At 39.8% G+C, this 26,752-nt stretch overlaps 1 protein-coding gene across 1 annotated transcript; it reads left to right on the top strand.

Annotated features, from left to right (window-relative positions):
- Positions 1-4,733: 4,733 nt before the first annotated feature.
- creg1 (cellular repressor of E1A-stimulated genes 1) lies at positions 4,734-26,737 on the top strand. The gene is made up of 6 exons (XM_083632727.1): positions 4,734-4,786; positions 5,676-5,923; positions 8,020-8,139; positions 11,512-11,625; positions 13,640-13,724; positions 22,944-26,737. The coding sequence occupies exons 1-5, from the start codon at positions 4,747-4,749 to the stop codon at positions 13,721-13,723; spliced, it is 606 nt and encodes a 201-aa protein (XP_083488853.1). The 5' UTR covers positions 4,734-4,746; the 3' UTR covers position 13,724; positions 22,944-26,737.
- Positions 26,738-26,752: the final 15 nt, after the last annotated feature.

Genomic DNA, 26,752 nt, shown 5'->3' with positions numbered 1-26,752 from the left:
AGTTCACACAGGGGAGAAACCATTCAGTTGCTCATACTGTGCTAAATGTTTTTCTGCTAAAAGAGACGTGAAAGCACACATAAGAGTCCATACAGGAGAGAAACCATTTAGTTGTTCAGACTGTGGACAACATTTTGCTCGTAAAGTAAACTTGAAGACACACATGAAGGTCCACACAGGGGAGAAACCATTCAGTTGCTTAGACTGTCGACAAAATTTTGGTCGTAAAGCAGACTTGAAGAGACACATGAGAATCCACACAGGGGAGATGCCATTTATTTGCTCAGACTGTGGAAAAAGTTTCACTGCGAAACGAGACTTGGAGGCACACATTATGACTTTTCATAAAGGAGAAAAACCTTTCAGCTGTTCCGTTTGTGAAAAACAGTTCACCCTCAGAGGAAAATTGGTTGAGCATATGAGAGTCCACACAGGGGAGAATCCCTAGGTTTTTTGTGTTTGTGGGACAGGTTTTGGCCAGCTTTCACATGTGAAAAAACAAGTGTTCTGGTGAGAACAGCAGCAGTTGAAGCTGCTAAACTGACATTCCCATGTAAGTTTCATTTCACTCAGTTTCAGGTCACTTAAAGGTACTATATATGATTTTGGAGAAAGATTGAGTCAACATATTTCTCATCTCCAGGGTGTCTTAATATTGACCTGGGAATGAGAACCGTGTTGACTCAATCTTTCTCCAAAATCATATAGTACCTTTAATATCAAGCTGGGCAATAATTCAGTGTTATCATTTATTGTCTTTCACTAGAATCATAATGTAATATGTTTTTGTCAGTCATAGAGTACCGCAGGGATGATGACTTTTTGTAGACTTACCCAGAAGTCCCTGCACTTCTTGATTCCTACTTGTAAAAGTCAATGGGATTTTTGTATGGGAATTTCGGTTAAATGCATGAAATAACGTCTGTGGCTAAGAAAAGTTTATGAAACTGAACTTTGTGAGCAGCAAAATAATCTTCACAAATGAGGACCACTTTTATGACGCTTCGAAAATCATAAAAGTGTTCCTCATTTGTGAAGCTTATCTTGCTGAACAAAAAGATCCTTGTTTTATATTTTTTTATCACAGACATTATTTCAAGCATCTTACCAAAATCCCCATAGAAAAATCCCATTGACTTTTACACGTAGTAACCGGAAGTGCTAACATCCAGGTCTTCCGGACTCATTCCTGCAGTACTCTATTGATGTGATTAATAGCAACAGCTCTTTCCAAAAATCATGACCCTGACCGGTTAGTCAAGATAATCCACAGACCTTGTTGTGAGCAGTCTCGTGTAGGAACTATTTTATTTCGACCGAACTACACTCCCTAGCTGCTAAGAAAATAGTTCCTACATGAAACTGGTCACAGCAAGGTCTGTGGATTATCTTGAGTAACCGGGCCATACTTTCTGGAAAGAGACATTGCTGTTGAGTTCTTCAAACTTATTATTATTATTATTAGTAGTAGTAGTAGTATTGTTATTATTATTGTTATTGTTATTGTTGTTATTATTATTATTATGGTGCTTTGAGCACCACAAGCCAAGGATATCAGAAAAGAGTTTGATATGAGGATAAAATCCTATAGGATCCAGGCTAGATTTTTTATCCTCATTTCCTCCGCCAAGGAGGTTACCGGTATGTATGTTTTCGTTGACGATTGTCTGTCTGTTAACAGGATTACAGCAAATCTACTGGGCCGATTTTCATGAAACTTGGTGGAAGCATGGGCCAAGGAAGAACCCATTACATTTTGGAGTGGATCACGTCTGATTTGGGTAAATGGGAGGGGGCAGGGTTAGGGAAAAGGGTCCGTAGCTAGAGATAGGAAGGTCGTAGAGAGTCAGGATTCGAGGGGTGCTTGGCGGAGTGGCTAGGTGTAGCTGGGTGGTGGGAGGGGGTGTGGTTAGGAAAGGGGGCTGGGCTAGGGAAGTGTAGGGGGTTAGGTAGGGGGGAGTGGCCTTTAGCGGAGGTCTCCGAGTGCACTTCTTGTTGACCATGACTTACATGGTTAGAAGTTGATGGTAATACTTGTCGAGGCTAACTTCTTATCACATTAGCCAAGGCTAAGCTACTTCTTTAAATAGATTAACATTTCTTTAGGGTATCTGAAAAGACTTTGATAGTATATGAGGATAAAGTGGTAGGTTTAGGTTACCTTTTTTACGTGTTACATGCTAGTTAGAAGTTGATGCTAACTTCTTATCACATTAGCCAAGGCTAGGCTACTTCTTTAAATAGCTTAAATTTTCCACAGGATATCAGAAAAGACTGATAGGATAAGGGGATAAAGTGATAGGCTTCAGGCTAGATTTTTTTTTTTTTATTGACGCTGTGTTACATGATAATTAGAAGTTAATTAAGTTAAGTATTAGCTTTACATTTAACAAATTACATCTGTAAAAAGTTGTTTGGATAACACACTGCCATACAAGTTTTGAAAAGTTTCCATTAAGGCAAAGGAAGAGCTTAAAGGGGGACTTACTTGTCTTGTCTCACTATACTCTTTGGCTGTGCTCAGACAGGAAACTTGGATTTTTTTTTTTACCGGAAATCGACGCCATGACAGTTTACCCACCACATCACAAAACGTTATCTGAGAGCTACAAAATCTTTATAAATATCAACAACTAGCCAACGCTGGTGGCCTGTATGGAAACAGCGTTGCTCAAAATGGTTGAAAGTTGTATCAATTTTGTCATTCAGTGGCAAACTACTTTATTGCCATTGACTCCCATGTTAACTATCGTTAACGCGAGGTTATCGGCCGGCGGCCGCAGCAGAACACAGAACCAGGACAAACCGCTCTGAACACGCTCTAATGTAATCACAATGGGAGATTTCTGCATGTTATTAACTTGTCCAACTTGTCCTCTACACCGCCATGAAGTCCGTTTTTAATTTTCGTTTTTTTTTTTCGTGATTAATGTCAAAAGGTGCAGTGCACCATGAAAGAATCACCCTCTCGTTTAGCGCGAGACCCGTTTAGCGAGTAGCCTGCAGCTGCCCGCAGCACAAACATAACATTCTCCCCCTCCCTCCTGCTGGTTGAGTGGTTCTCAATGTGGGGTCAGGGGACCACCAGTGGTCATTGAGAGGATTCCAAGATTCTCTGTTGTCTCTCGTCTCAACCTAATATATATGGAATTCTGGACAAAATCATATCTAGGCTACATAAAAAAAAATGATTTGCATCTGAGAAACCAAATCTCATCATATTGGGGGTCCATGGCCCAAATGTGAACTAAATTAGGCCTCCTTAGTATGAACAAGGTTGGGAATGATTTACAGCAACACAATGCCATTTCCTTCCTTTTATTTCTATTTATGATTATAATGGCTTTTATTGATAGTATTATGTTACATCACCACATGGCCATCTTGGTAGGAAAATAACAGCGATTGTAATCAATTAACAGGTGATTAACAGTTCAAGTGACACAAACAGCCAATGAGCTGTGTGTATTGTAGCGCCATATTGGTAGGAAAATGCATGTGACATCATGGGAATAGGCTTGGAGTTGTGAGGAGCCGGGAAAGGGTACAGGGGGAGTAGGGGAGTTACTATCTTGAAATCCCATAGTCTTTGGTACAACGCGACAGGTTGTACCACATTTTATGCAGTTTTGAGGGCAAAAAAAGCAGGGTTGAACCCATAGAGGGCACTTATGCGGCTGAAATGGTACAAATGGTACAATGGTAACAGTTTGGTCTCAAATGTGGAAATTCTGACCAGAATTCTTCACACACCACCCCCAAAGTCATATTGGTTAAAAGCTGAAAAAAGTGTTTGGGGGGTAAGTTACACTTTAAAGACAAGAGAGGAGGCAAACACTGGCCATGTGCTTATTTTAACTAAATTATATACAAAGTGGGTTGATTACCAGTAAAGCCATCCTTTAAACTGACATTTAAAAATGTAGTGATTAGATCATGTAACCATTAGATTGACTTGCCCTGTCATGTTGAAATCAACATTCCGTTCTGTTCTATTGTGATGAAATAAATACGGTGTGATGTGATGATAGAGGAGGTCTACCTGAGTGTGTCTATATCTTTGGCAAGCTGCCCCTTTGAACACACACCTGTCCAGTGTCCAATTTGTAAAGGCTATGCAGTCCAGTGAACAGCATTTATCAATTTAAATACTGAGGAGAATGTTCTCAATGTTATTAAAACAGTTATTGTTATACATAAACATAATTTGTATTGTATAGATTCGTTTAAATGCTTAATTTATAGTTTTAATGTGCAAATGTATCATGTGCTCTAATTGTGCAGAAAGATGATTTTACTTTGAAAAACGGCCACCGGAAATGCTTATTGTTGCTCCTATTATTGTTGCTAGCGGGTAGTCTCTTAGAACAGCTTCCGCAATTTTCATTGCTTTGTTTAGCTGCATTCGCCGGATGTAGATGAGACAGTCTGTTTTAAGAGACTACTAGTGGCACAGAGGTGTCTTGTTGCTGCCGGAACAGACGTTACGTCAATGGTTACGTCCCTCACCGTCTCAAATAATACATTTTCAATCGCCTCTGTCAGTCTCTTAGACGAGTTGGCTTCTGCAATTTTCAAATGCTTCTGCATTCGCCGGATGTAGATGAGATAGTCTGTTTTAAGAGACTACCTCTGTCTGCTCTATTGTCCAGAATAGTTATTTTACTTTGAAAAATCTCACCGGAACCTCTTATATTCGCTAGCACTTATATTCGCTGGCACACAGGCCACCGTCTCTCACTGACCATGGCTGCTGCTGTGCGGGTTGTGTACGCGCTGCTCTTCGGTACGTCTGCTACTAACCATTATTTACATTATTGATTCGTTTCTCGATTAATTGATTAGTCGTTTGGTCTCAAAAATGACAGAAAATGGCGAAAAATGTGGATTAGTGTTTACCAAAGTAAGTCCAGGATAACGTCCTCGAATGTCTTTGTTTTGTCCACAACCCAAAGATATTTAGCTGTCATAGAGGATATTATGATAAGAACGAATCAGCCTGACGTCACTTGCCACCCAGAAATGCGGAAGCCCCTGGCAGTTAGTATGAGTTGTGCCAAACAAACGTTAACTAAAAACAACTATAGGCCTACATCACATCGCTTATATTTTGACATTTTGAGTGAGAGCAGAAGTAGCCTAGCTCAAGAGTTTGATGTATAATATATGCATGTCGTTTTAAAGTTGTGTGAACTGTGCAGTTTTTAAAATGTAAACAAAATAACCGGGGCTAGAGTGAGCGACTCACGGCTGACTCCATAGGGTCTCATTACCGTTGCCACCCAGTGACGCGGTTTGTTTACCAAAATGCTGCTCGGCTGATCCCTCGTTATACTGTAGAAGAAAATGCTATAGGAGACCAATGTTAACTTATAAAGTAATGTTGCCACAACAATTATTCATGATCGATTATAATCTGTTGATTATTTGCATTATCGATTGATCTGTCGATTATTTTTCTCGACCAATCGATTTGTTGTTTAGTCTCTAACCATAAAATGGGTAAGCCATTTAAGACTAAAGAAACCAGAAAATATTCACATTTAGCTTTAAGAAGCAGGAAGGAGAGAATTTTGGGGTTTTTTTCCTTAAAAGTTAGTCCAAACGATTAATCAACTATCAAAATAGTTGGTGATTAATTTTATATTTGACAACTAATGGATGACTGGTTGCAGCTCTGCTCCTGGGGCTCCTGTGCTCGTGCTCCCGGGTCATCCCGCCTCACGATGAGGTAGCCCGGGTGGCTCGCTTCGTAGCCCACGGCTGTGACTGGGCCTCCATGGCCACCATCAGCACGCACGCCCCTGTGGAGGGACAGCCCTTCTCCAACGTCTTCTCCATCAGCGACGGCCCTCCAGGCACAGGGACAGGGGTGCCGTACATGTACCTCACCCACATGGAGATCTCTGTGCAGGACCTGCAGGTATGTATGTGTGTGTGTGTGTGTGTGTGTGTGTGTGTGTGTGTGTGTGTGTGTGTGTGGGCGCGCACAAGTGAAGAAGTCCTATAATGTTCCTTACAGCAGTGGTTTTCAAACTTTTTGTGTCCGAGTCACACCAAAGGTCAAGACCAAATCTCAAGGCACACCTATATAAGTGCAAAATAGCCTCTATAAACCATGTTATTACTCTCATCACTCGAAATGTTTGTTTTTATTTACTAATGGCAAATTAAATTTGACAACTAGAGTAGGCTACTGATTAAATATTTTTTAACAAAAATAATTCAGGAATTAATTTGAAACTTTGTAAAAAATTACTACATCAAAGCAGTAACACCCAGTTTTTGTATAGTTTGCAGTAATGTATGGTTGTCACAAATTCCCAAGGCACACCTGGACTTGCCTCAAGGCCCCCTATGCTCAAGGCACACCACCGCCTTACAGTGTGTGTGGTGAAAAAACCCAACAACAACATAAAGGAATATATACAGGAATAGTATAGAAAATCAGTAGGCTATGGTAGTTTAAGTTTATGGTAGTCCATCTAAGATAGAAATGACATCAAATAGGCCTACTACATACAATTTAATACATACAATAACAATCCTTTGATTCTGGTATTATTATTTTTTATTATAAAAGAGTTGTAAAGTGACACATGTTTGTGCAGTGTTGGTTTATACAACAGCAGCTGTACCATGAGTCAGCAGTTTCTTCACAGAGTGACTCAACGGTTTCAGAGCGCTGGTCACATGTCACACTGAGGTCATGTGACTGTGACTGACAGATGACTGACAGAAAACCACAGAGCAGGGGAACTGGAGCCCGGTTGTTTCTTCTGTGCCATAACTTGGCTGAAAACAATCCAAGATGGAACAGCAACACATAAGAAACTGTGCCAAGCATTTCTTCTCCACATTTATTCTCTATGTATGTAGTGCATGCTCTGTTTGAATCTGCATATTTTCCACTGTTTTTATTAGGGATGCACCGATACTACTTTTTTGCAGACTGAGTACAAGTACTTATATTTGAGTACTTGCCGATACAGAGTACCAATAGGAGCGGCCTCGATGGATTTGTTTTTATGCCTTTAAGCATACTGTATGTTTAATTAGTCTGACTCACTGGAAGCAGGCTACGGGGGTAAGCTCTGCCATTGGTGCCGACCTTTTCAGTCGGAGCGGCAGGGAAATCCCTTTCCGCTCCCTGTGTGTCGCTCTCAAATGCCTCTGCCGCCATGAAACAACAACAAAGCGAGTTAGCAAGCTACACGCTGAAAATGGCAAGTTTTGAGGAAGATTTGGATTGTGCAATAAAGCAGGCCTGCTTGGTACTTTGGGTGGATGGTTGTAAAGATAACAGAGCCTTTTTCCCCGCTAGACCAGAGTGAGAGTAAGAGTAAGAGGAGCCAGATTCTGGCAAGCGAGACTGATGTTTAATTAAAAGAGAACTTATCAATATTATGGGTTTTAGTCTTTTTTTTTACTTTATTTATATTTTACAAGATTCAATTTTAGAAGATTACATTTTAACACATCCTCATTGATGGGGGGGAATTTAAATCACATTAGCCTTTATTTGGACAATCAATAGTTATTAATATATTCATATACATTTTCATTTAAGTTACATATAGTTATTGTGCATACAGACAGACATCATGTTTAGATAACCTGTATCTTACATTTGCAGCTCCTCTCTATCTCACACCATGCCCTGTCACCCTGACACTATGCCATCTACAGGGCCAGAATAACAGATTGGTTGAGTCTACAGAGTAGCCTTCAAATGTGCGTCACGACTGATGTAATCTGATGCGTGTCCTATAAGTATCATCGACTTTCTGTTTATTGTATGTAAGCCTGTGTAAGCCCGGTAAGTATATTTTCAGAAATGTTATTAATATGCACTGTCCCTGTTAAAGTAAGACATCTAATGTACCCCCCCCGCGCTCTCTCTCTCTGTCTGCCTGTCTGTTTGTCTCTGTCTCTCTCTCTGCCCCTCTCTGTCCCTCTCTCTCCCCCCTCTCTCTCTCCCCCCATCTCTCCCTCCCCCCGTCTCTCGCTCTCTCTCAGGTGAACTCTAAGGCGTCTCTCTCCATGTCTCTGGCTCAGACAGAGTACTGCAGGAAGCAAGGTTTCGACCCTCAGAGTCCTCTCTGTGCTCACATCATCCTCTCTGGATCTGTGCTCCAGGTGCGCGCACGCGCACACACAGACACACACACACACACACACACACACACATACACTAGGGCTGTCAAATAATATTCTATATTCGAATATATATTCAAATATAAAAATAAAAAGAATATTTGACACCTAACAATGTTACGAGGACAGCCCTAACACGCACGCACACGCCTGTGCAGTGTGCACACATGCACGCACGAACACACACACACATTCAGGTATCTTGAGGTGAGAGTTCAAGGGATTGACTTGACCCCCTCAAACATTTGCCTACCTTTTAGGGATGCACCAATATATATTTTTTTTTATATTTTTTTACAAATACCGTTAACCGATAATAACATATATCAATGTTATTATCGGTTAACGGTATTTGTAAAAAAATATAAAAAAATATATATATTGGGCTGATAACCCATATTTACCAATGTCGATATGATCTGTATAAAAACATGTTTATATGATAATCACATTTTCTACATACTGAAAAAAACATGTAAACACTGTGAATTTCTAAAAGTAATGTCTTTCTTGTTTCCAAAACATTTGGAAATAATAGATTTACTGATATAACTGTGACTAAAAATCACTAATGTTGGCCGATACGATATGATTGCCGATAGCCTATATCATCCCTACTAACTTTGGAGCGTTATTTAGCCCACACATGGGCAAAATACAGCCCGCGGGCCGCGGGCGCAACCTGTGTGGCCCGCGATGGAATTGCAAAAAAAGATTTTATTTTTTTTATTTTTTATTTTTACACAGTGCACCTGAACGCGACATGCAAGATACCCGCTGAATAAGTGTCCAAATGGTCATGTCATTCTGGCCAATACGCCACTTCTGTTATAGCATTTCAGTCTGGAATATGGAATATCTTTCAATAATCTTTATGACTAAAAGGCTACATTGAAGTAGAAATTTAAATAATTAAATCATTGGTTTTGGATTTATTTAGCTTCAAGAGTGCATTTTTGTTCGTGTGACCCTCAACACAGGCTTTGATCATCCCGGGCCACTTACTGATACTTATGCTTAAATTAACCCACTCATATTCTGATTTATTTCAAGAAAAACATTTCGGCTAGTGGAAATTCTAATTGGCTGGTAACTTTAAAATCTAGCAGCCATATTGGCAGGTGGTCAAAAAAGTTAATTTCAAGCCCTGAGAGCAGCTGGTGACATAGGAGTGAGTGAGAAAAGGATCAAATATCGGTGGTTAAGACTGAATAATGACATCACAACTGTTCATTTAAAATGAGTTATTCCTCTAAACCTGGCTTCAAATGCACCAAATTTTTCACGCTGGTGCCGTTCGGCCGTCAGCAAAATCTGGTAGCGAGGACATTTTTTGTGGCCCTCTCTTATCATCAAAGTTGCCCACCCATGGGTTACGGCATGACAATATTTGTTCGGCCCCCGGCAACAATCTGGTTATGTGGCCCCCCATGAAAAATAGTTGCCCACCCCTGATTTAGCCCCTTCCCGGCAAGCTAGGATGACATGGTTGGTACAATAGTTGCTACCAATGGATGCCTTAGGTCGTCTAGTTTTTTTTAGCCCGCTACAGCCTCTGAAAGACAGTAAACCTATCGACATGTGTGATACTGAGAAACACCCATTTGATTTGTATCACGGTGAAATCGAGAGATTAATGGTAGAAATTACTAATCAGGAGCACAGGCACAGCAAGGGTTAAAAATAGGGAGACTCACGGTCACCTGACTCATGGAATAACCTGCTGTTAATATGCCACGCAGCTTCGTCCATAACTTATTTTGCACGTCAGCTAAAAACACATTTTAAAAGCCGCCGAGTTGCGTCCTGATAGGCCGTAACGATGGCAACCATGCAGCTTGCAGAGTTTTTATTGGTCAGTGTAAAAGTCAAGGTTTACGACGCGCACTCACATTCCTCCATCATTCATTCACGCACTTCTGCAGAACCTGGACTCAGCACGGAATCTCACTGACTCTGACATTTCCTAAGTAGGTTGCAAAATTCCAGGAATATTCAAAATTGGAAACTTTCCATGGGAATTAACGGGAATATATGGGAATTAACTGGGAATTTTGGGGTGATGTATACTGTGTTTACCTTGTCATATTACAGACAAATGTAAACGCTTTGTTTTGTCATAAGCAGACATGCATGCAAACATCTGTAAAAACACATTTTCAAAATGTCATTTTTGACTTGAATTTTCTCTCTGCTCTCTGTGTTGGGGCGTTTAGCAAAAGTTTCTAGCCTAATATCAGACTGAATTGTCAACTCGTTACACTCCGTTTCCATCTTCTAGAAGAAACAGCCCAAACTCAAGTCAGTGGAGCGGCAAAAAAGTGTCAAAATGTCCCCAAATTCCTGAGCTTAACTTCCCATGGTAAATTTCCGTAAATTTCCCAGAAATTCTCTCCCCCTTTGCAACCTTATTCCTAAGTCTCCCCTTTTCGCTCTGAGCAAGCTGGTACTCATCAACCTCAGTCAACTTTCCCCTTTCCTGTTATACTACATATCACCAAGGCTCATATTTCTGGCTAATGATAATTCATATCCTCTTAAAAATATGTCAGTAACCAACCTGTATGTCCTTTTCCAAATCCCTTTAACATTACCACAGAACTAAGGAGCAAATTGATGATCTGACATTAGGCTAACTCCTCTTGACTCCTCCTCTTGCTATACATTAGCTAGCTAGTTAGCTAGTGTTTTGCTAACATCAGCTAACTTAAGATGTGCCTATATACACTGTAATGTGTCTGTGAAGATTGTGATACGAATGTTATGTAATATATATTGGTATCACAATCTGAAACCCTGAATATGCGGGGTTGCTTTGGCTCAGGAGGTAGAGCGGGTTATCCACTAATCAGAAGGTCAGTGGTTTTATCCCTGCCTCCTCCAGTCCGTATGTCGAAGTGTCCTTGGGCAAAATACTGGACCCCAAATTGCTCCCGATGGTTGTTGTGTGGTAGCTTATCACCATTGGTGTGTGCATGGGTGAATGTAGGTATGTGTTGTAAAGTGCTTTGGATAAAAGTTCTAAATAAATGCATCCATCCATAATTTGATCTCTAGTATAACAGGAAAGGGGGGAAATAACCGAAGTTCTGCCGGTAGAGTGAAAAGGGGCGGGACTTAGGAAAGGTCAAGTTAAACTTCCCGAATTTCCGATTCAATTCCAATTCCTCAGCTGATTGATGATTTCCCCTCAGGATCATTAAAAGTTCTTCTAATCCAAGCAGTAAAGTCACATTTCAAAAACTCTCCCCCTCTCTCTATTTCTGTCTCTCTCTCTCTGTGTCTCTCTCTCTCTCTGTCTCTCTATATCTGTCTATCTCTCTCTTTCTCTCTCTGTCCCCTCCCCCTCTCCAGCTGAACGGGACGGAGGCAGACTTTGCTAAGAAGTCTCTGTTCAGTCGTCACCCGGAGATGATCGACTGGCCGGCCGACCACAACTGGTTCTTCGCCAAGTTCAACATCACTCAGGTAGAACAGAAAATATGGACTCAACCAAGTTCAACATCACTGAGGTAGAACAGAAAACCAGTTCAACATCACTCGGATAGAACAGAAAACCAGTTCAACATCACTCAGGTAGAACAGAAAATATGGACTCAACCAAGTTCAACATCACTCAGATAGAACAGAAAACCAGTTCAACATCACTCGGATAGAACAGAAAACCAGTTCAACATCACTCAGATAGAACAGAAAACCAGTTCAACATCACTCGGATAGAACAGAAAACCAGTTCAACATCACTCAGGTAGAACAGAAAACCAGTTCAACATCACTCAGGTAGAACAGAAAACCAGTTCAACATCACTCAGATAGAACAGAAAACCAGTTCAACATCACTCAGGTAGAACAGAAAACCAGTTCAACATCACTCAGGTAGAACAGAAAACCAGTTCAACATCACTCAGATAGAACAGAAAACCAGTTCAACATCACTCAGGTAGAACAGAAAACCAGTTCAACATCACTCAGGTAGAACAGAAAACCAGTTCAACATCACTGAGGTAGAACAGAAAACCAGTTCAACATCACTCAGGTAGAACAGAAAACCAGTTCAACATCACTCAGGTAGAACAGAAAACCAGTTCAACATCACTGAGGTAGAACAGAAAACCAGTTCAACATCACTCAGGTAGAACAGAAAACCAGTTCAACATCACTCAGATAGAACAGAAAACCTGGACTCAACCAAACTGCATCAGATTATCAGATCAGACCGCAACAGATCCCATTTTAATCCAAGTAAATAGTTTAGTTTTATTCCATGTTGAGTTTCCATTGGTGAGTAGAGTAGTGAAAATCTAGCCTGGTAAACCAACCGGTCACATGAACTCACATTTCATTTTGTTCTGCGGGACCGTCTGGCCTTAAGCTTTCACCCAGTGTTTAGCAGTGGGCGGAGGTTGGACGGGTGTACTTGCCTTGACAGACAACTCCTTCACATAATCAGCGTTGGATCCAGTCAAACCCAAATCCACTCGGGAGAACGGCAAAAACATATTTTCCGCCGAGAAACTCGGTTGCGGCGATACTCCTGTACTTGTTTAATTGTTGTTATTGAGTCTATTTCTGCAATAACTGCACTTTATGGCTGTTTAAACTAGACGAACATTGACATTACTCCTCGAGACGGGACAGGCAAAGGAGGAGGTGGGGAGGAGTGGGACGCGGTGCGGAGGAGAGTCCGAAGAACAGAATTGGGCAGCCAAAAAACCTGTGCGTAATATCAGACAATTCATAAACGTCTCTGCAATCCTCAATTCTTAATGGATTTCTTATGTTTAAATGGCCCTGTAATCTATGGATTGAGGCAGTAAATGCAGCTATGTCAACCATGCTTCGATCACTTGTAGATCAAAGGCCAGAACTGAAATGCAAGTGTCAGGTTTTACTGTATATGCCCGCTGGCTTACCGGACTGTTGTCACTAGATTTGTTATCAGCTGAACAACTATAGATATCTAGTTGCTTGACTGGTTTTGACACATAATATATTTATTAGCCTACTCCTCCCCCCCCCCCCCCCCCATGACAAAGTCAGTGCATTTTCTAATTTTGTTACATAATGCGACACTTATTACATTTTCAACCAGAAAAAAGTGCAACCCCCGCATTATGTAATAATCTGCGCAATATGTAATACATTTATTACAAAATGCGTCAAACGCCATTACATATTGCGTTCAGGCGATTTATTACATATTGAGCATATTATTACATAATGCGTCGTTATTACATATTATTGAAAGTGAGATGTTATTACATTTTGCGATTTTATTACATAATGTGCAGTTATTACAAAATGCGTCGTTACTAGCCCTCCCAGGGCTTGAGGACAGACAGTCCCGCAGAACGAAATGAAATTTGAGTTCACGTGACCGGCTGGTTTACCAGGCTAGTGTAAATCTACTCAAGTAAAAGTACAATTACTCCCATAATAAATTACTCAAGTAAAAATGAAAATGTACCATTTATGTTTTTAGGTGTGGGTGCTGGATTACTTCGGAGGGGTGAAGACCGTCAGTCCTGAGGAGTACTTCAACGCCTCGCCCCACAGGAGGCACTGAGGTCAGAACCTTCTCACTGTTAGCATGATGCAAGCTGAAGTCAGGACCTTCTCACTGTTAGCATGATGCTAGCTGAGGTCAGGACCTTCTCACTGTTAGCATGATGCTAGCTGAAATCAGGACCTTCTCACTGTTAGCATGATGCTAGCTGAGGTCAGGACCTTCTCACTGTTAGCATGATGCTAGCTGAGGTCAGGACCTTCTCACTGTTAGCATGATGCTAGCTGAAGTCAGGACCTTCTCACTGTTAGCATGATGCTAGCTGAGGTCAGGACCTTCTCACTGTTAGCATGATGCTAGCTGAGGTCAGGACCTTCTCACTGTTAGCATGGTGCTAGCTGAGGTCAGGACCTTCTCACTGTTAGCATGGTGCTAGCTGAGGTCAGGACCTTCTCATTGTTAGCATGGTGCTAGCTGAGGTCAGGACCTTCTCACTGTTAGCATGGTGCTAGCTGAGGTCAGGACCTTCTCACTGTTAGCGTGGTGCTAGTTGCCTGCATTCACTTAACATGCTGCATGCTTACGGCAAGCCACTTTGCCATTTAATAGCTAAGTTTGACTATCTGGAATTAACATTACAGATCTCAACAACATTTTGACTAGTCGTAATCAAATTGTGACAAGTCAGAATTTTCATTCAAGATATCTATAATGTCATTCTGACATTTCCGATATCCACAATGACTTTCTTCCTAGGACAAATAACGTAACTTTGTTTGTGTATGGGGTTTCTTATTTCAGATATCTACAATTCAGTTGCTGTAATGTGAATTATGGCTAGTCCCAATTTCAGTTACATATACTGTATATTCAACTCATTCTGACTAGTTAAAACTTGAGATATTTAAAAAAAAAAAAAATGTAGATATCCTCAATTTAGGGGAATTAAAGAGATCTTGAACTTGAATTTGAAGCGTAAATGCGATCGCCAAAAATCTTGATCACCAGAAAACGCTTCAAAAATCATCAAAGTGGTCCTCATTTGTGAAGATGATCTTGCTGAACACAAAGTTCCCCGTTTCATCAACTTTTGTTAACCACTCACCTTATTTCAAGCATTTAAGCAAAATCCCCAAACAAAAATCCCATTGACTTTTCAGCATGATGCAAACTTTCCGGTTGGCCTACAAAAATACGTCATGCCTGCGGCACTCTATGCAGAAAATCCCCTTAAAATTAGTCAAGGAAGTTACTACTGGCAGAGATCATCAAAATGTTTAACTCCATCAAAAATCCATCAAAATCCAAAACTCCCCTTAAAGAGATACTCAACACTTTTTCCACTTTTTTCTGCTGAAAATCAATATATAATGGAAATTAGCTGTGTTCTTGAGGAATCCAGGTCAAAGTCCTGACATTTACTGTAAATCTGAGTAATTCCTCTTCTCTTCTGATATACCCATGCAGTTCCATGCAAACCAAAAAGGCAAAAAGGCCAGCTGTAGACTCCCAATTTTCCTCCCTTTCTATTGGCAGAGCGCTTGATCAGTGACGTTGCCAAACCCAGCCCGCCCATCTCTCGTGCCTAGGCCCCTCCCAGCCAAAGTTTATAAAAGTGGCTGCACACCATGCTGGGACTATGTAGTGTGGAGAATTGTTGAATAGGGAGAGAGAGAGAGATTTGTGGAGCGTTTTGATTAGACTGCATAGTGTAAATTGTAGTATTTAGTAGTCTAGGTTTAGTTTTAGAGTATGTCAGATAGCCTAGGTTGTGTTTGTTTGTAAAAAAAAAAAAAATGTTCGTCTGTTTGCATAGGTACAGTATGTGAGAAGAGATGAGGAATTACTCAGTTTTACAGTAAATGTCAGGACTTTTGACCTGGATTCATCAAGAACAGGCTGGACCTCGAATCTCCAAAACAGCAACTTCTCAGGAAGTTAAAAAAAACCTGTTTGCTCTTAAAATACTGAACCAAACATCGTCAAAGTTGGCACGTCTTAATTATAGTTAGTTTCCCGCTGAATGTGTCATTACTTTATTAATATCTTACCTGGATAAACTCAAATGATGTTGTTTATATTATCAGTCCGACTTGGAAGCACTCTCTCCTGGCCAGTCAGGCACTGATGGCCGCCTCCCCTCTGGTATACACATGCACGAGCCGCAAGCTCCGGGCCGCGGGGGCGCGCGCAGCTCTCATAGCCGAGGCGAAGGCTTTGGGATGGGGGTGAGAACAGTCTGACATAACGTAACGTTACTTTATTCTCGTCAGAAACCACTCCGATTTGCATGTTAAAACAAGTTTGCAGGTATACGGATATATAGGTATTTCTCCGTATTATTCCAGTTTCATTGTTGTATTGTAGACGCTCTATCTCTTGACATCTGTAAGGATTTATTACTTTAATCCCCCCCCCCCCCCCCCTTCTTTTTTTTTTTTTTTTTTTTTTTTTTTTTTCTTTTTCTTTTATTTGTTTATTTTTGTGACATTGAAGCTACATACACCCAGAGATCTGGTACATTTACTCTCACAGGATGCGTCTATTTAACGCATTATTCACAGTGTCCCCCAATATGGGTATCTTTTACTTTTTACATGTATCCAGTTATGTACGGGCATTTGTGCGTACATGCATGTAGATAGGTGCATATATATGTGTGTGTATATGTGTGTATGTATGTATACATATTTTATTTGGGGTTTTCCTCCTTTTTGTTTGTTTGTTTGTTTCTCCCCTCCTTACTATAATGGCTAACAGTAGCCGAGCTTGATAAGTTTGCATTTTTTTTCCCCTCTTCTTCCTGTTTTTAAGCAGCATGTATTATATTCACTCCCTCCTCACATTGGCAATCTACCTAAAACAGGCACATTTTTTCACCACTTGAGGGCAGTATAAGCTTGCCATCATCTCACTGTTTCTCAACATTGCCCACAGTTTTATGGATCACATTAGGAGTGCAAACCGAACTTTCCTATACTTAGCGAAGATGTGTAGGAGGTAGAATATGAATACATTGCATATCTTTTGCTTAATTTTGTACATGCTGCTTAACATTTATTGTGGGTCCCCTTCATTTGGTTTATTTCAACTTCTGTGAATACGGGGAGGAGAGGGAAGGGACTTTTTCGTTTTTCTTTCTCTATGGCAGACTTGCTTCAAACTTTTCCAGATAAGTAATGTTCATAGCTCCCTCAAGGATTGGTGTTCCCTTGAGAATGTGTGTTTTTCATTCGGGGCGGCAGCACTGTCAGGAAATTTTTCCTGCCAGCAGAGAGGCCGACTTTGACCTCTCTCTTTTTTATGTTATTGTTATTTTTGTAATACTTTTGTTTGTTATCGCTGGTATAGATTACATTATTCAAGATTTTTTAAATGTCAATTAATCTAGTGAACATAGGGGGCCCCACTAAAGGTGGATCAGTGAACTTCCTGAGCTGGAACACTAAAGGTCTTAACTCTCCAATTAAACGTAATAAAGTATTTAGTCATATTCATCAGCTTAATCTGATATAATTTTCCTTCAAGAAACACATCTGAGGGTTTCGGATCACCATCGAATTAATAGGAATTGGATAAGTCAGATGTATCACTCAAAGTTTCAGAGTAAAGCCAGGGGCGTAGCAATCCTGATACGTAATACTGTTCAATTCACTCCATCGTCGGTACTTGAGGACCCTCTCGGCAGATATGTGATTGTATCTGGTGTCCTATACTCGACAAAAGTCACTCTTGCTAATATTTACGGACCAAACTGGGATGACCATCAGTTTATTTCTAAAATTATTTCCCTTCTTCCTGACCTCAATTCTTATGCACTGATTCTCGGCGGGGACTTTAATTGTGTCTTAAATAGTGCATTAGACCGCTCCTCCCTTAAGCCTGCCCATAGCTCTCTCACTGCTAGAGCTATTCAAACTTTCCTCCAGGACTTTGGCATCGTGGATGCATGGCGCTTTTCCTACCCCACTCTTCGTCAGTACTCTTTTTTTTCTCCAGTCCACCATTCATACTCGAGAATTGATTACTTTTTTATCGATCAGAAATTATTGTCTAGCATTAAGGCCTGCTCATATGAAAGTATTATTATATCTGATCATGCTCCATTACTGTTAAGCCTTTATTTTTCAGAGAAGCCAGTGTCTCAAAGGATCTGGCGACTGAACCCCCTCCTGTTCTCGGACGGTGGCTATATTCATTCTCTCTCCGAACAGATCAGCTCCTTTTTGGAGATCAACTCTACTCCTGGTATGTCCCCATGTTTCATCTGGGAGTCAATGAAGGCATTTGTCCGAGGCCGGATAATCTCTTATACGGCATTCACTAGTAAGAGGCGCAAATCCAGACTTCTGGAGCTATCCACTGAAATTCTCAATCTTGACAAACAATACGCTATTTCCGCTAATTCTGAACTGTATAAGAAAAGATTGACCTTACAGACTGAGTTTAACCTTCTTTCTACCAACCAAGCAGTTCTACTACTACATAAAACTCGGCAAACATATTTTGAATTTGGAGATAAACCTAGCAAATTATTGGCTCTTCAATTAAGACAACGATATTCTCACAATTTAATCTCGCAGATTAGATCCCCTCAGCAAGTAGTTCTCTCCCAAACCTCTGATATTAATATTTGTTTCAAAGAATTTTATACAAAACTGTACCAGTCAGAAGCACCAGCAGATCAATCTTTGCTTGATGCGTTTCTTGTCAATCTGCCCATCCCATCCATCAGCCAAGACACTAAAGCCCAACTCGATCAACCTCTTTCCCCTGAAGAAGTCACTCAGGCTATTATGTCTATGCAGAGTGGCAAGTCTCCAGGACCTGATGGGTTCCCCATTGAATTTTTGAAAACTTTTTCGGATAGTTTGACGATACCCATGCTAGATATGTTTAATGCATCTCTCAAAATTGGTATTTTGCCTCCCTCTCTTCGTCAAGCCACCATTTCCTTGATACTGAAGAAGGACAAAGACCCGCTCGAATGTGGTAGCTATCGGCCTATTAGCCTGTGTCCAGCCGATGCCAAAGTTCTAGCTAAGATCTTAGCTCGGAGGCTCGAATCAATCTTACCTAAACTCATTCATAAAGACCAGACAGGTTTTATAAAAAACAGAATGTCCTTTTTCAACATCAGACGGGTTTTAAATATCATTCACTCACCTTCCACTTCTCGATCTAAGGAGATTCTGGCCCTCCTCGACGCGGAAAAAGCATTCGACCGCGTCGAGTGGGACTACCTTTTTGCCACTCTGCATAGATTTGGTTTCGGTGAGAGTTTTATCGCCTGGATTAAGCTATTGTACACATCACCCCTCGCTTCTGTTCGTACTAATGATGAATCTTCTTTATATTTTGTACTTCAAAAGGGGGACTAGACAGGGATGTCCATTATCCCCTCTCCTCTTCGCTCTCGCTATTGAGCCTTTGGCCATTGCTATTCGAGCAGATCGTATGATCACGGGTATCACTAGAGGTGGACTGGAGCAAAAAATTTCATTATATGCTGACGATATCGTACTTTTCATATCAGATCCTGCCACATCACTCCCTCGAGTCCTTCACCACATCGAACAATTTGGTGCCGTTTCTGGTTACAAATTAAATATTAGCAAGAGTGAATTGTTCCCTTTGAATGTTGCGGTTGAAGACCTTCCCCCTTCGGCTGCCCCTTTCAAAGTGGTTCAAAATGAGTTTAAATATCTTGGTGTTATAATAACACGGAAATATGCAGATTTATTTAAAAAGAACTTCATCTCTACTCTTGAGCGTACCAAACGCGATTTCTCCCGCTGGTCCTCCCTCCCCTTATCTCTTACAGGCCGTGTAAACTCTGTAAAAATGAATGTCTTGCCCAAGTTCCTTTACCTTTTTCAAGCGGTTCCAATCTTTATTCCCAAATCTTTTTTTAAAACTTTAGATCAAGCCATTACCTTTTTTATATGGAATAAAGGCCCTGTTAGAATTCGAAAGAGTATTTTACAAATGCCTAAGGAATCCGGCGGGCTTGCCCTTCCAAACTTTCAAGCATATTACTGGGCGGCAAACATCCACAGTATCTTACACTGGCCACATTGCCACTACGGCCTCAGCGACTGGGTCCCCACTTGGGTACAAATGGAGGAAGCTTCATGTAGTCCAAAGTCCCTTACTGCACTAGCCTGTGCTCCATTATCCATGTCTATATCCAGACTAAATCAATACCCTGTAGTGAGTCAATCACTGCAAATTTTGAAACAGTTTAAACGTCACTGTGGTGCGCAAGCTATCCCAATACTCTCCCCTTGCAACAACAATCCTGTTTTTCTTTCGTCTTTGAACAATGCTTTTAGGTTCTGGCATGGGAGAGGCATTAAAACATTCAAGGATCTATATATCGACAACATCTTCCCTTCCTTCTCTCAACTGTCCTCGAAATTCGATCTGCCCAATACTCACCTGTTCAGATTTTTCCAGATTCGTAACTTTGTAAAGAAAAACTTTATAAACTTCCCACTGCTACCCCCTAACACTTTGTTTGACAGTATTCTAGAGACCAGTATTCATAGCAAACGGGTTGTTTCTCACCTGTACAATCTTATCACAAATTCTTACTCGTCTCAAGATTTGCCTGTAAAACAACAGTGGGAAAGGGATTTGAATTATGAGTTTCAGGATGACGAGTGGGACCAAATCCTGCGCAGAATCCATTCTTCCTCTATCTGTGCCCGTCACAGCCTTATTCAACTTAAGCTCATTCATCGAATATATTGGACTAAAGTTAGACTGTCTAAACTCAATCCCGCCCTTGACCCCCTTTGTGATAGATGTAAGCAGGCTCCAGCCACTTTGACGCACATGTTCTGGTTCTGCCCCAATTTATTTTCATTTTGGAAATCAATTTTTGATTCTATTTCTACAGTATTAAAAATAACCATTGACCCTTCCCCGTGTATTGCACTTTTCGGCCTTCCACCTAAAAACATCTCCCTTCCCAAGCCCCAGAAAGATGCTCTGGCCTTTTCGATGTTAATAGCCAAGCGGCTGATTCTTATGGGATGGAAATCCACTCAACCACCCTCTCATGTACAGTGGATGAGAGACCTAATGAGCTGCTTACATCTTGAAAAGATCAGATATACTAGACAAAACAAGGCAGATACATTTACTTCTCTTTGGAACCCATTTATTTCTCTTTTTTCCTCTCTCCCTGCTAGTGACCTCACCCCCGTAGTGGCTCCCCTAGTTTAAGTCTAAGTTCCTAGTCAATAGTCATAGTAAATATTCTTACAAATCTTCTATCGTACTACCAGAGATAACCTCTATGTTTGTTTTTGTTTGTTTGTTTTTGTCTTAGAGGTATGTTATGGTATTTTATTTTTTTTCTTGTTTTTTTTTATTTTTTTTTCCTTCTCCTTCGTTAATTGCTGTCAGGGTTGTGGGTGGGGGGAAGGGATTTTGTTGTATAATTTCTTTTATGTCTTTTAGGTATAACCTGCTATTTACTGTTGTCTGAGATCTCTTGCTTGTCTGGCTGAAAAAAATAATAAAAATTGATTTAAACAACAAAACAAGTTTGCAGCCTAGGAATAACTGGAAAACATTTTATTGATCTATTCACGTCAGATGAAGCCAGGATTAAACAAAACGATATCTGAAATACACAGCCCGTCTGCCGTGTGTCTTTTCCGGGTTTCCTGTGTGTGTGTGGGGGGGGGGTACAGACGGTGGTGTTGGCTCGCTCCCCCAGTCCTGATGCATCCATATACTGTACTTCTACTACCTTCAGATAAAGGTTGTAAGCTCACCTGTAACTATCGGTGACAATAGGCTTGTTTGAGTTGACTGCCGCCTCGCCTGGAAAGCAGATGAGAGCAGGCGAGCACAGTCATGCGAGGTGTCAACAAGCCGAACACCCCCGACGGCACACTTTCACAACAATGAACAAGGCTCATAGTTTTATAACTTTTACGTGCTGCTCCTGCACATCACAGCACAGGCTAAATGATGCGACATAAATATACATTATGTAAAGTCATTGCATAAATGTGTTTTTATTGAAAAAGTGGCATCAAGTAAGCAAGTGTTGTCGGAGGGGATATCACAGTGTGCAACCATGTTATGTTACATGTTACAAACTACCCATTTCGCTATTCACGTTGTATTTGCGAGGGGTATATATACACCCCACCGGTGGATGTGTGTTTCTCTTAGGGTTTCAATTTTATTTTATTTTATTTTGTCCAATATTCAAATATTCCTGAATTGCATTTTGTGTTACAAATAAGTATTATTTTTATCTAACTTTTTAGCCAGATTGGATGGTTTTCTTGTCAAAAGTTAGCCGCCTCAAAGCCTTCTGGGTAATATCCAAACAATAGAGAGGCAAAGTTACCGCCTACTTCCTGCTTCAGCACTGAACCAGAGATTTTCATCTGCCATTTATTTTCCCATACACATTTCGTAAAATGCTTATAAAAAGTTTTACTGGTTCAAACCAAACGGTACAGATATATTTAGAAACAGGGGAGATCGCATAACATCTCACTGGGACCAAAACGTTAAAAAAATGTGTGTTTAAAGAAAATGTTTTTTTTATGTTTTCTTTAGTTTTGGTCGGAGTTAAATGTTCTATGGTCTCTCCCGATTATAGCGTTAGCTGAACCGTTTGGTTCGACGAAGTAAAACGGTATGCTGGTGTTTGGACTGAGAGAGCCTGGTGACGCGAGGTTTGGACAAGAACATCAGCAGCAGATCCATTCACAGTGCTAGCTGGCTTTAACTGACTAACTCATCCTATCCAAATGTGGAGTGGGCGGATTCAAAAGCCTGAAAACTCCCCGCCCTTTTTTGAAAAACTGACAAAATCTGTTTGGCCCAAAATCAGTCTGGCTCAACTTTTGAGTATCTCTTTAATGTTTGGCTGCTTCCTTTCTAATTAATTAATGTAAAATTTAATTCAATGTCAAATTCAGTTCAACAGGAACTTCTCATCCCATTCCCAGCACAAAAGACATCCCTCAATCTTTAGTTTATCTGTGAAGCAACCAATGAATAATTAATTAATCTCCTTATTTCTAAACGGGGACGAGGAACATTAACCTTATCAATAAGGAAAAATGTGTTGTACGAAGTTATAGCAAAATTGCTATTTTCCATCATCTGTTTATAATGCCTTATAAACCCATGATACTAACCTTACTTTATTAAAGCTGTTATATTGTGATGTTAGATGTTTGTAATGGAGAAATTCAGGACATTTCAGGGCTAAATTTAAGGTTTTTGGTTTCATATTCAGGTTCAGACCAGAACAGACTATCCGGAGTGGACGGTCATCGCTTCGACTCCCACTGTCTGTCCAACAGATGACCCGCTCCAGTCTGAGCTGCACAGGTTGTCCCCATGATGTCAGACGGAAACAAATATCACAATTTTAGTTTAATTCCAAAAATGGAATCTCAAATTTTCAGGTCTTTTTTCTTCTTCAGAAATTAGGAGTCATCTTTCATGGCAAAAAAATCTCTGTTTTCAAGGATCAAATCACATGATCTTGAAATACAGACAAATTATTTTCTGGATATACATTGTTTTGATAGTTCTAATTGCTTAATAGCATGTAGCAATCATAGCAATCATCTTCAATTGATGATTTCATGATTTGGCAACATTGTAACATTTAATTTAATTTAGGACGACTGTTGTGGTTGAAAATAACCAGGATGTTGATATAAGAAACTGATAATTTGTCTATTCAAATCATCAACACTAATGGTGATTATTAGTAATTGTGACGAGAGTGTTCAGTTCTCTATTGATCAGATCAATCAAGCTGATCGGTTTTGGTTCTGTTTCCATCTGTCAGTCCTTCCTGTTTCTAGACAAATCGATTTTTTCCACAAGGAAATTCATTCCAACGGCATTAATCACATTGCAATAATCACAGTTTTTATCACTGATCAAATCCTGGTGTTGAGTTAGAGAATATCAATTCGTAATCGTAGATTTTTATGTTGAATAGTCACAGATATAAAAAAAATGTAAACGTTTGTGTGAAATGATATTTAATCTAATGATGAATGAGAAGTGCAGCATTGCCTGCCGGATGCAGTAATGCTCTTTCACCACCGGAGGACGCAGCAACACCTGAAAAACACACCATTCAGTCAGTCAGAGTGATGACGTTTCAATTATAGATATTTTCCTGCATATTGCACCTAAAATATGACTGCACTACAGAGCCAGTCAAATCAAATTAAGCTAAATTAAAAAGTTTTGCTTTTGGTTTTATTTTTTGCTTAATTTAAACTTTCTGACAGCCATCTCTAATATAGAGTGTTTGGTCAGTAACATGGGTCCTCTGTAAATTTGCAAAAGTGAAACCTCACTTCATTGTTTTCAAGAAAGAAATTTAACTATATCTCAGAACTATATCTTCATCGAAAAACAAAAAAGCTGTTAATTAAAACTCTGTGCTCCCAATTCATTATTTTTGTTTAAGTTATGCTCTATCTATTTATATTGTGTTTATGTATGGTGACCCCTGGCAATTTTATTTTTATTTGTGTTTATTTTACTTTTCTTGTATTTACTTGTGTATGATTATCAGCTGAGTGTTTCTGTATTTTTCTATTGTAATTGTGCATTTATACTTATGAAAAAAAAAAAAAACATTTATTTTACTTGCTCTGCAGTAAACAGAAAATAAATGTTCTTGGATCCCATCCCAATCAGGAGAGAGAATTCCACACATTAAAACAAAATCATTAAAATATACAAATCTGTTTACTGCAGAGCGGAGGGACTGGGAAACCCACGTTACTGACCAAACACACTATATCAGTGATGGCTGTCAGAATGTAGAGCTATTTAACACTTATTTTAACAAAATAAAATATCATTCACATCACTATCAGCACCTTTAAAAAAAATCGGTAATGCAAAAAGTCTGAACAGTCAACAAAACACGTTACACCAAACATATCATTTCTATTCAGTTCAGTATACTGAGGTGAACTGCAAAAAAGAAATAGAGAATTTGATTCTGCAGTTTTTGTGTCATTACTCTGTTATTTTATGAATGAAAATTCACCAGAATGCAGGAAACAACGTCTCCGACTCGTTAAAAGTTTCCACTTTACTTTTGAAAACACCCAGATTTCTGATGGACTATGTGTCAAGGCTTCCGAGTAGGATGGAAAATGACATGTTAAAGAATTAATTACATACAGCATGATTATGAGAAATGTGAATGGTTTATAAATCTGAGTGGTGACATGAACGAACATGAGTAAATTATGTGGGATGTGAAAGTAATGCAGTAGGCTATAGTTCAGTTTCCATTTCCTTGATCATATTGTTCTGACAGTAATTGAATTATTTCAACAACAACGAGGCTTTGTTTTAACACAACACATGATTTGTTTTATTTTATTAAAAGAGAATAAAAATCATTTTTGAGTAGTAACAGTCTGAAACGCTTAAAGTAGATTTGTACCCATATATTTAATTAATTTTCCAAGCACGTTTCAGCTGTATCCTCTGGTCAAAATTAACTAGAATATGCATAACAACTACAGCATCCAGTTACAACAGACTCCAACTTTTTGTTAGTTTGGTCCATTGGTCTCCTTACGCAACATGTGATGAGACGATCAGCTCTGTGCTGGTAGTTAGCTCTGTCTGTTAGCATGCTAACACTTCAGTATACAGTTTAGTAGCCGGCTGTGGCCGTCGTCATCCATCCGTCTGTATGCCTTCGTTCATTTCAGTTCATTTTCAATTTGAGCGGTTCATTGTCCGGGTAACACTGATGACACATCTGCCTCCCTCAGATTTCTGTTCATTGACGGACAGAAAGTTCATACCAGTTGAGTCTTATCTGGACGCACAGATTTGTCACCGTCCATTTTAGCCAATCGATCAGAGTCGAGGAGACTACTCAACATACTGGACGTTCCAAAACAACCCAACCGACAGAAATGTATACATCAATTCTGTCCAATGGACCAGTGTGGCCGCAGCATAATCATAGGCAATTAGCATTATCCAAAGTATGAAGATAAACCTGTTCTTAATGCAGGGTTGGTTTGTTAGATTCATTACATCGGAAAACAAAATTTCCATCTTCATCATTAGTGACCTTCCAAAAAACGTTAGCTGTCCGGTTAACTTTGCTAACTTACTGTGTTCACACTTAGTCTTGTGGGAACAGTCATTCAAAGTTGAGTGTTTTTGCCATTTTTGTTTTCTGTTTATTCAACCAGTCCAGCTAAGAAGCCTGTCAGGTTTAGATGTGATTAAAATGAACAAACCTTCAGCTTCAGAGCTGCAGCTGTTCCCATATTTTCACATTTAGCATAAGGCTAATCACCCTACGATTATAAAGCGTCAACATGCACACCAGATTAGCAAAATAGACATAGATACAGTCGCTCACGTTACTTCCGGTAATGTTTGTGTGTGTGGCCGTGGGGGAAAACGTGTATACAGTTTGACAAAAACATGCCCTCCAACAGCAGCAGATCTCCCTTCCCGCAAGATGTTGAGCGTGTACAGAAAAAGTTAGCGAAGTTAGCCAGACAGCAAAAGTTTTAGCGCTGTTGGTTCATAATGAACTTCACTGAAGATTTATATTTTATGTTAAGAAGTTATGAATCTATACACAATTTAAAAAACAACAGCAACTTTGGAGTACTAAAAGCTTTTTCTTCATATTTTGAATAATACTAGTCACCTATACGATTACTTAACATACTGTATGCTAATATGTTAGCATGCTAAACTAAACAGAGTGAGAGTCAGAGGATTTTTGTGTCGATCGTCTTATGAGATATTGGTCCATAGTTCCATTATTATTGTATTGAGATATTGTGACATGTGGACTGAGAAGCCATAACTTTGATTGCTCTTCTCTCTGGAAGTAAAAGTGGCTGAATGTTTGATGCCTTAATTACCTTCGATTTGCACTAGAACATTAAAAATCTTCTAGTTTTTCAGGGCGAAATATTTACTTTCATATTAACTTCTTGCTGTGAAATGTAATTTTTGAGAGAATAATTACGGGTGATTTGTATAAATAAAGTTTTGTTTTGAGGAAAATATGTCCTG

The sequence above is a fragment of the Poromitra crassiceps genome (genome assembly GCF_964638095.1).
Source record: "Poromitra crassiceps genome assembly, chromosome: 3".
NCBI lineage: Eukaryota > Metazoa > Chordata > Actinopteri > Beryciformes > Melamphaidae > Poromitra > Poromitra crassiceps.
Note: the sequence above shows the minus strand (reverse complement) of the source record. Positions and strands in the feature narration are given on the sequence as shown.

Coding starts and splice junctions, on each gene's coding strand:
- creg1 (XM_083632727.1), top strand. CDS start 4,747: ATGGCTGCTGCTGTGCGGGTTGTGTACGCGCTGCTCTTCG. Junction 5,924..8,019: donor TCTCTGTGCAGGACCTGCAG/GTATGTATGTGT, acceptor GCTCTCTCTCAG/GTGAACTCTAAGGCGTCTCT. Junction 11,626..13,639: donor CCAAGTTCAACATCACTCAG/GTAGAACAGAAA, acceptor TTATGTTTTTAG/GTGTGGGTGCTGGATTACTT.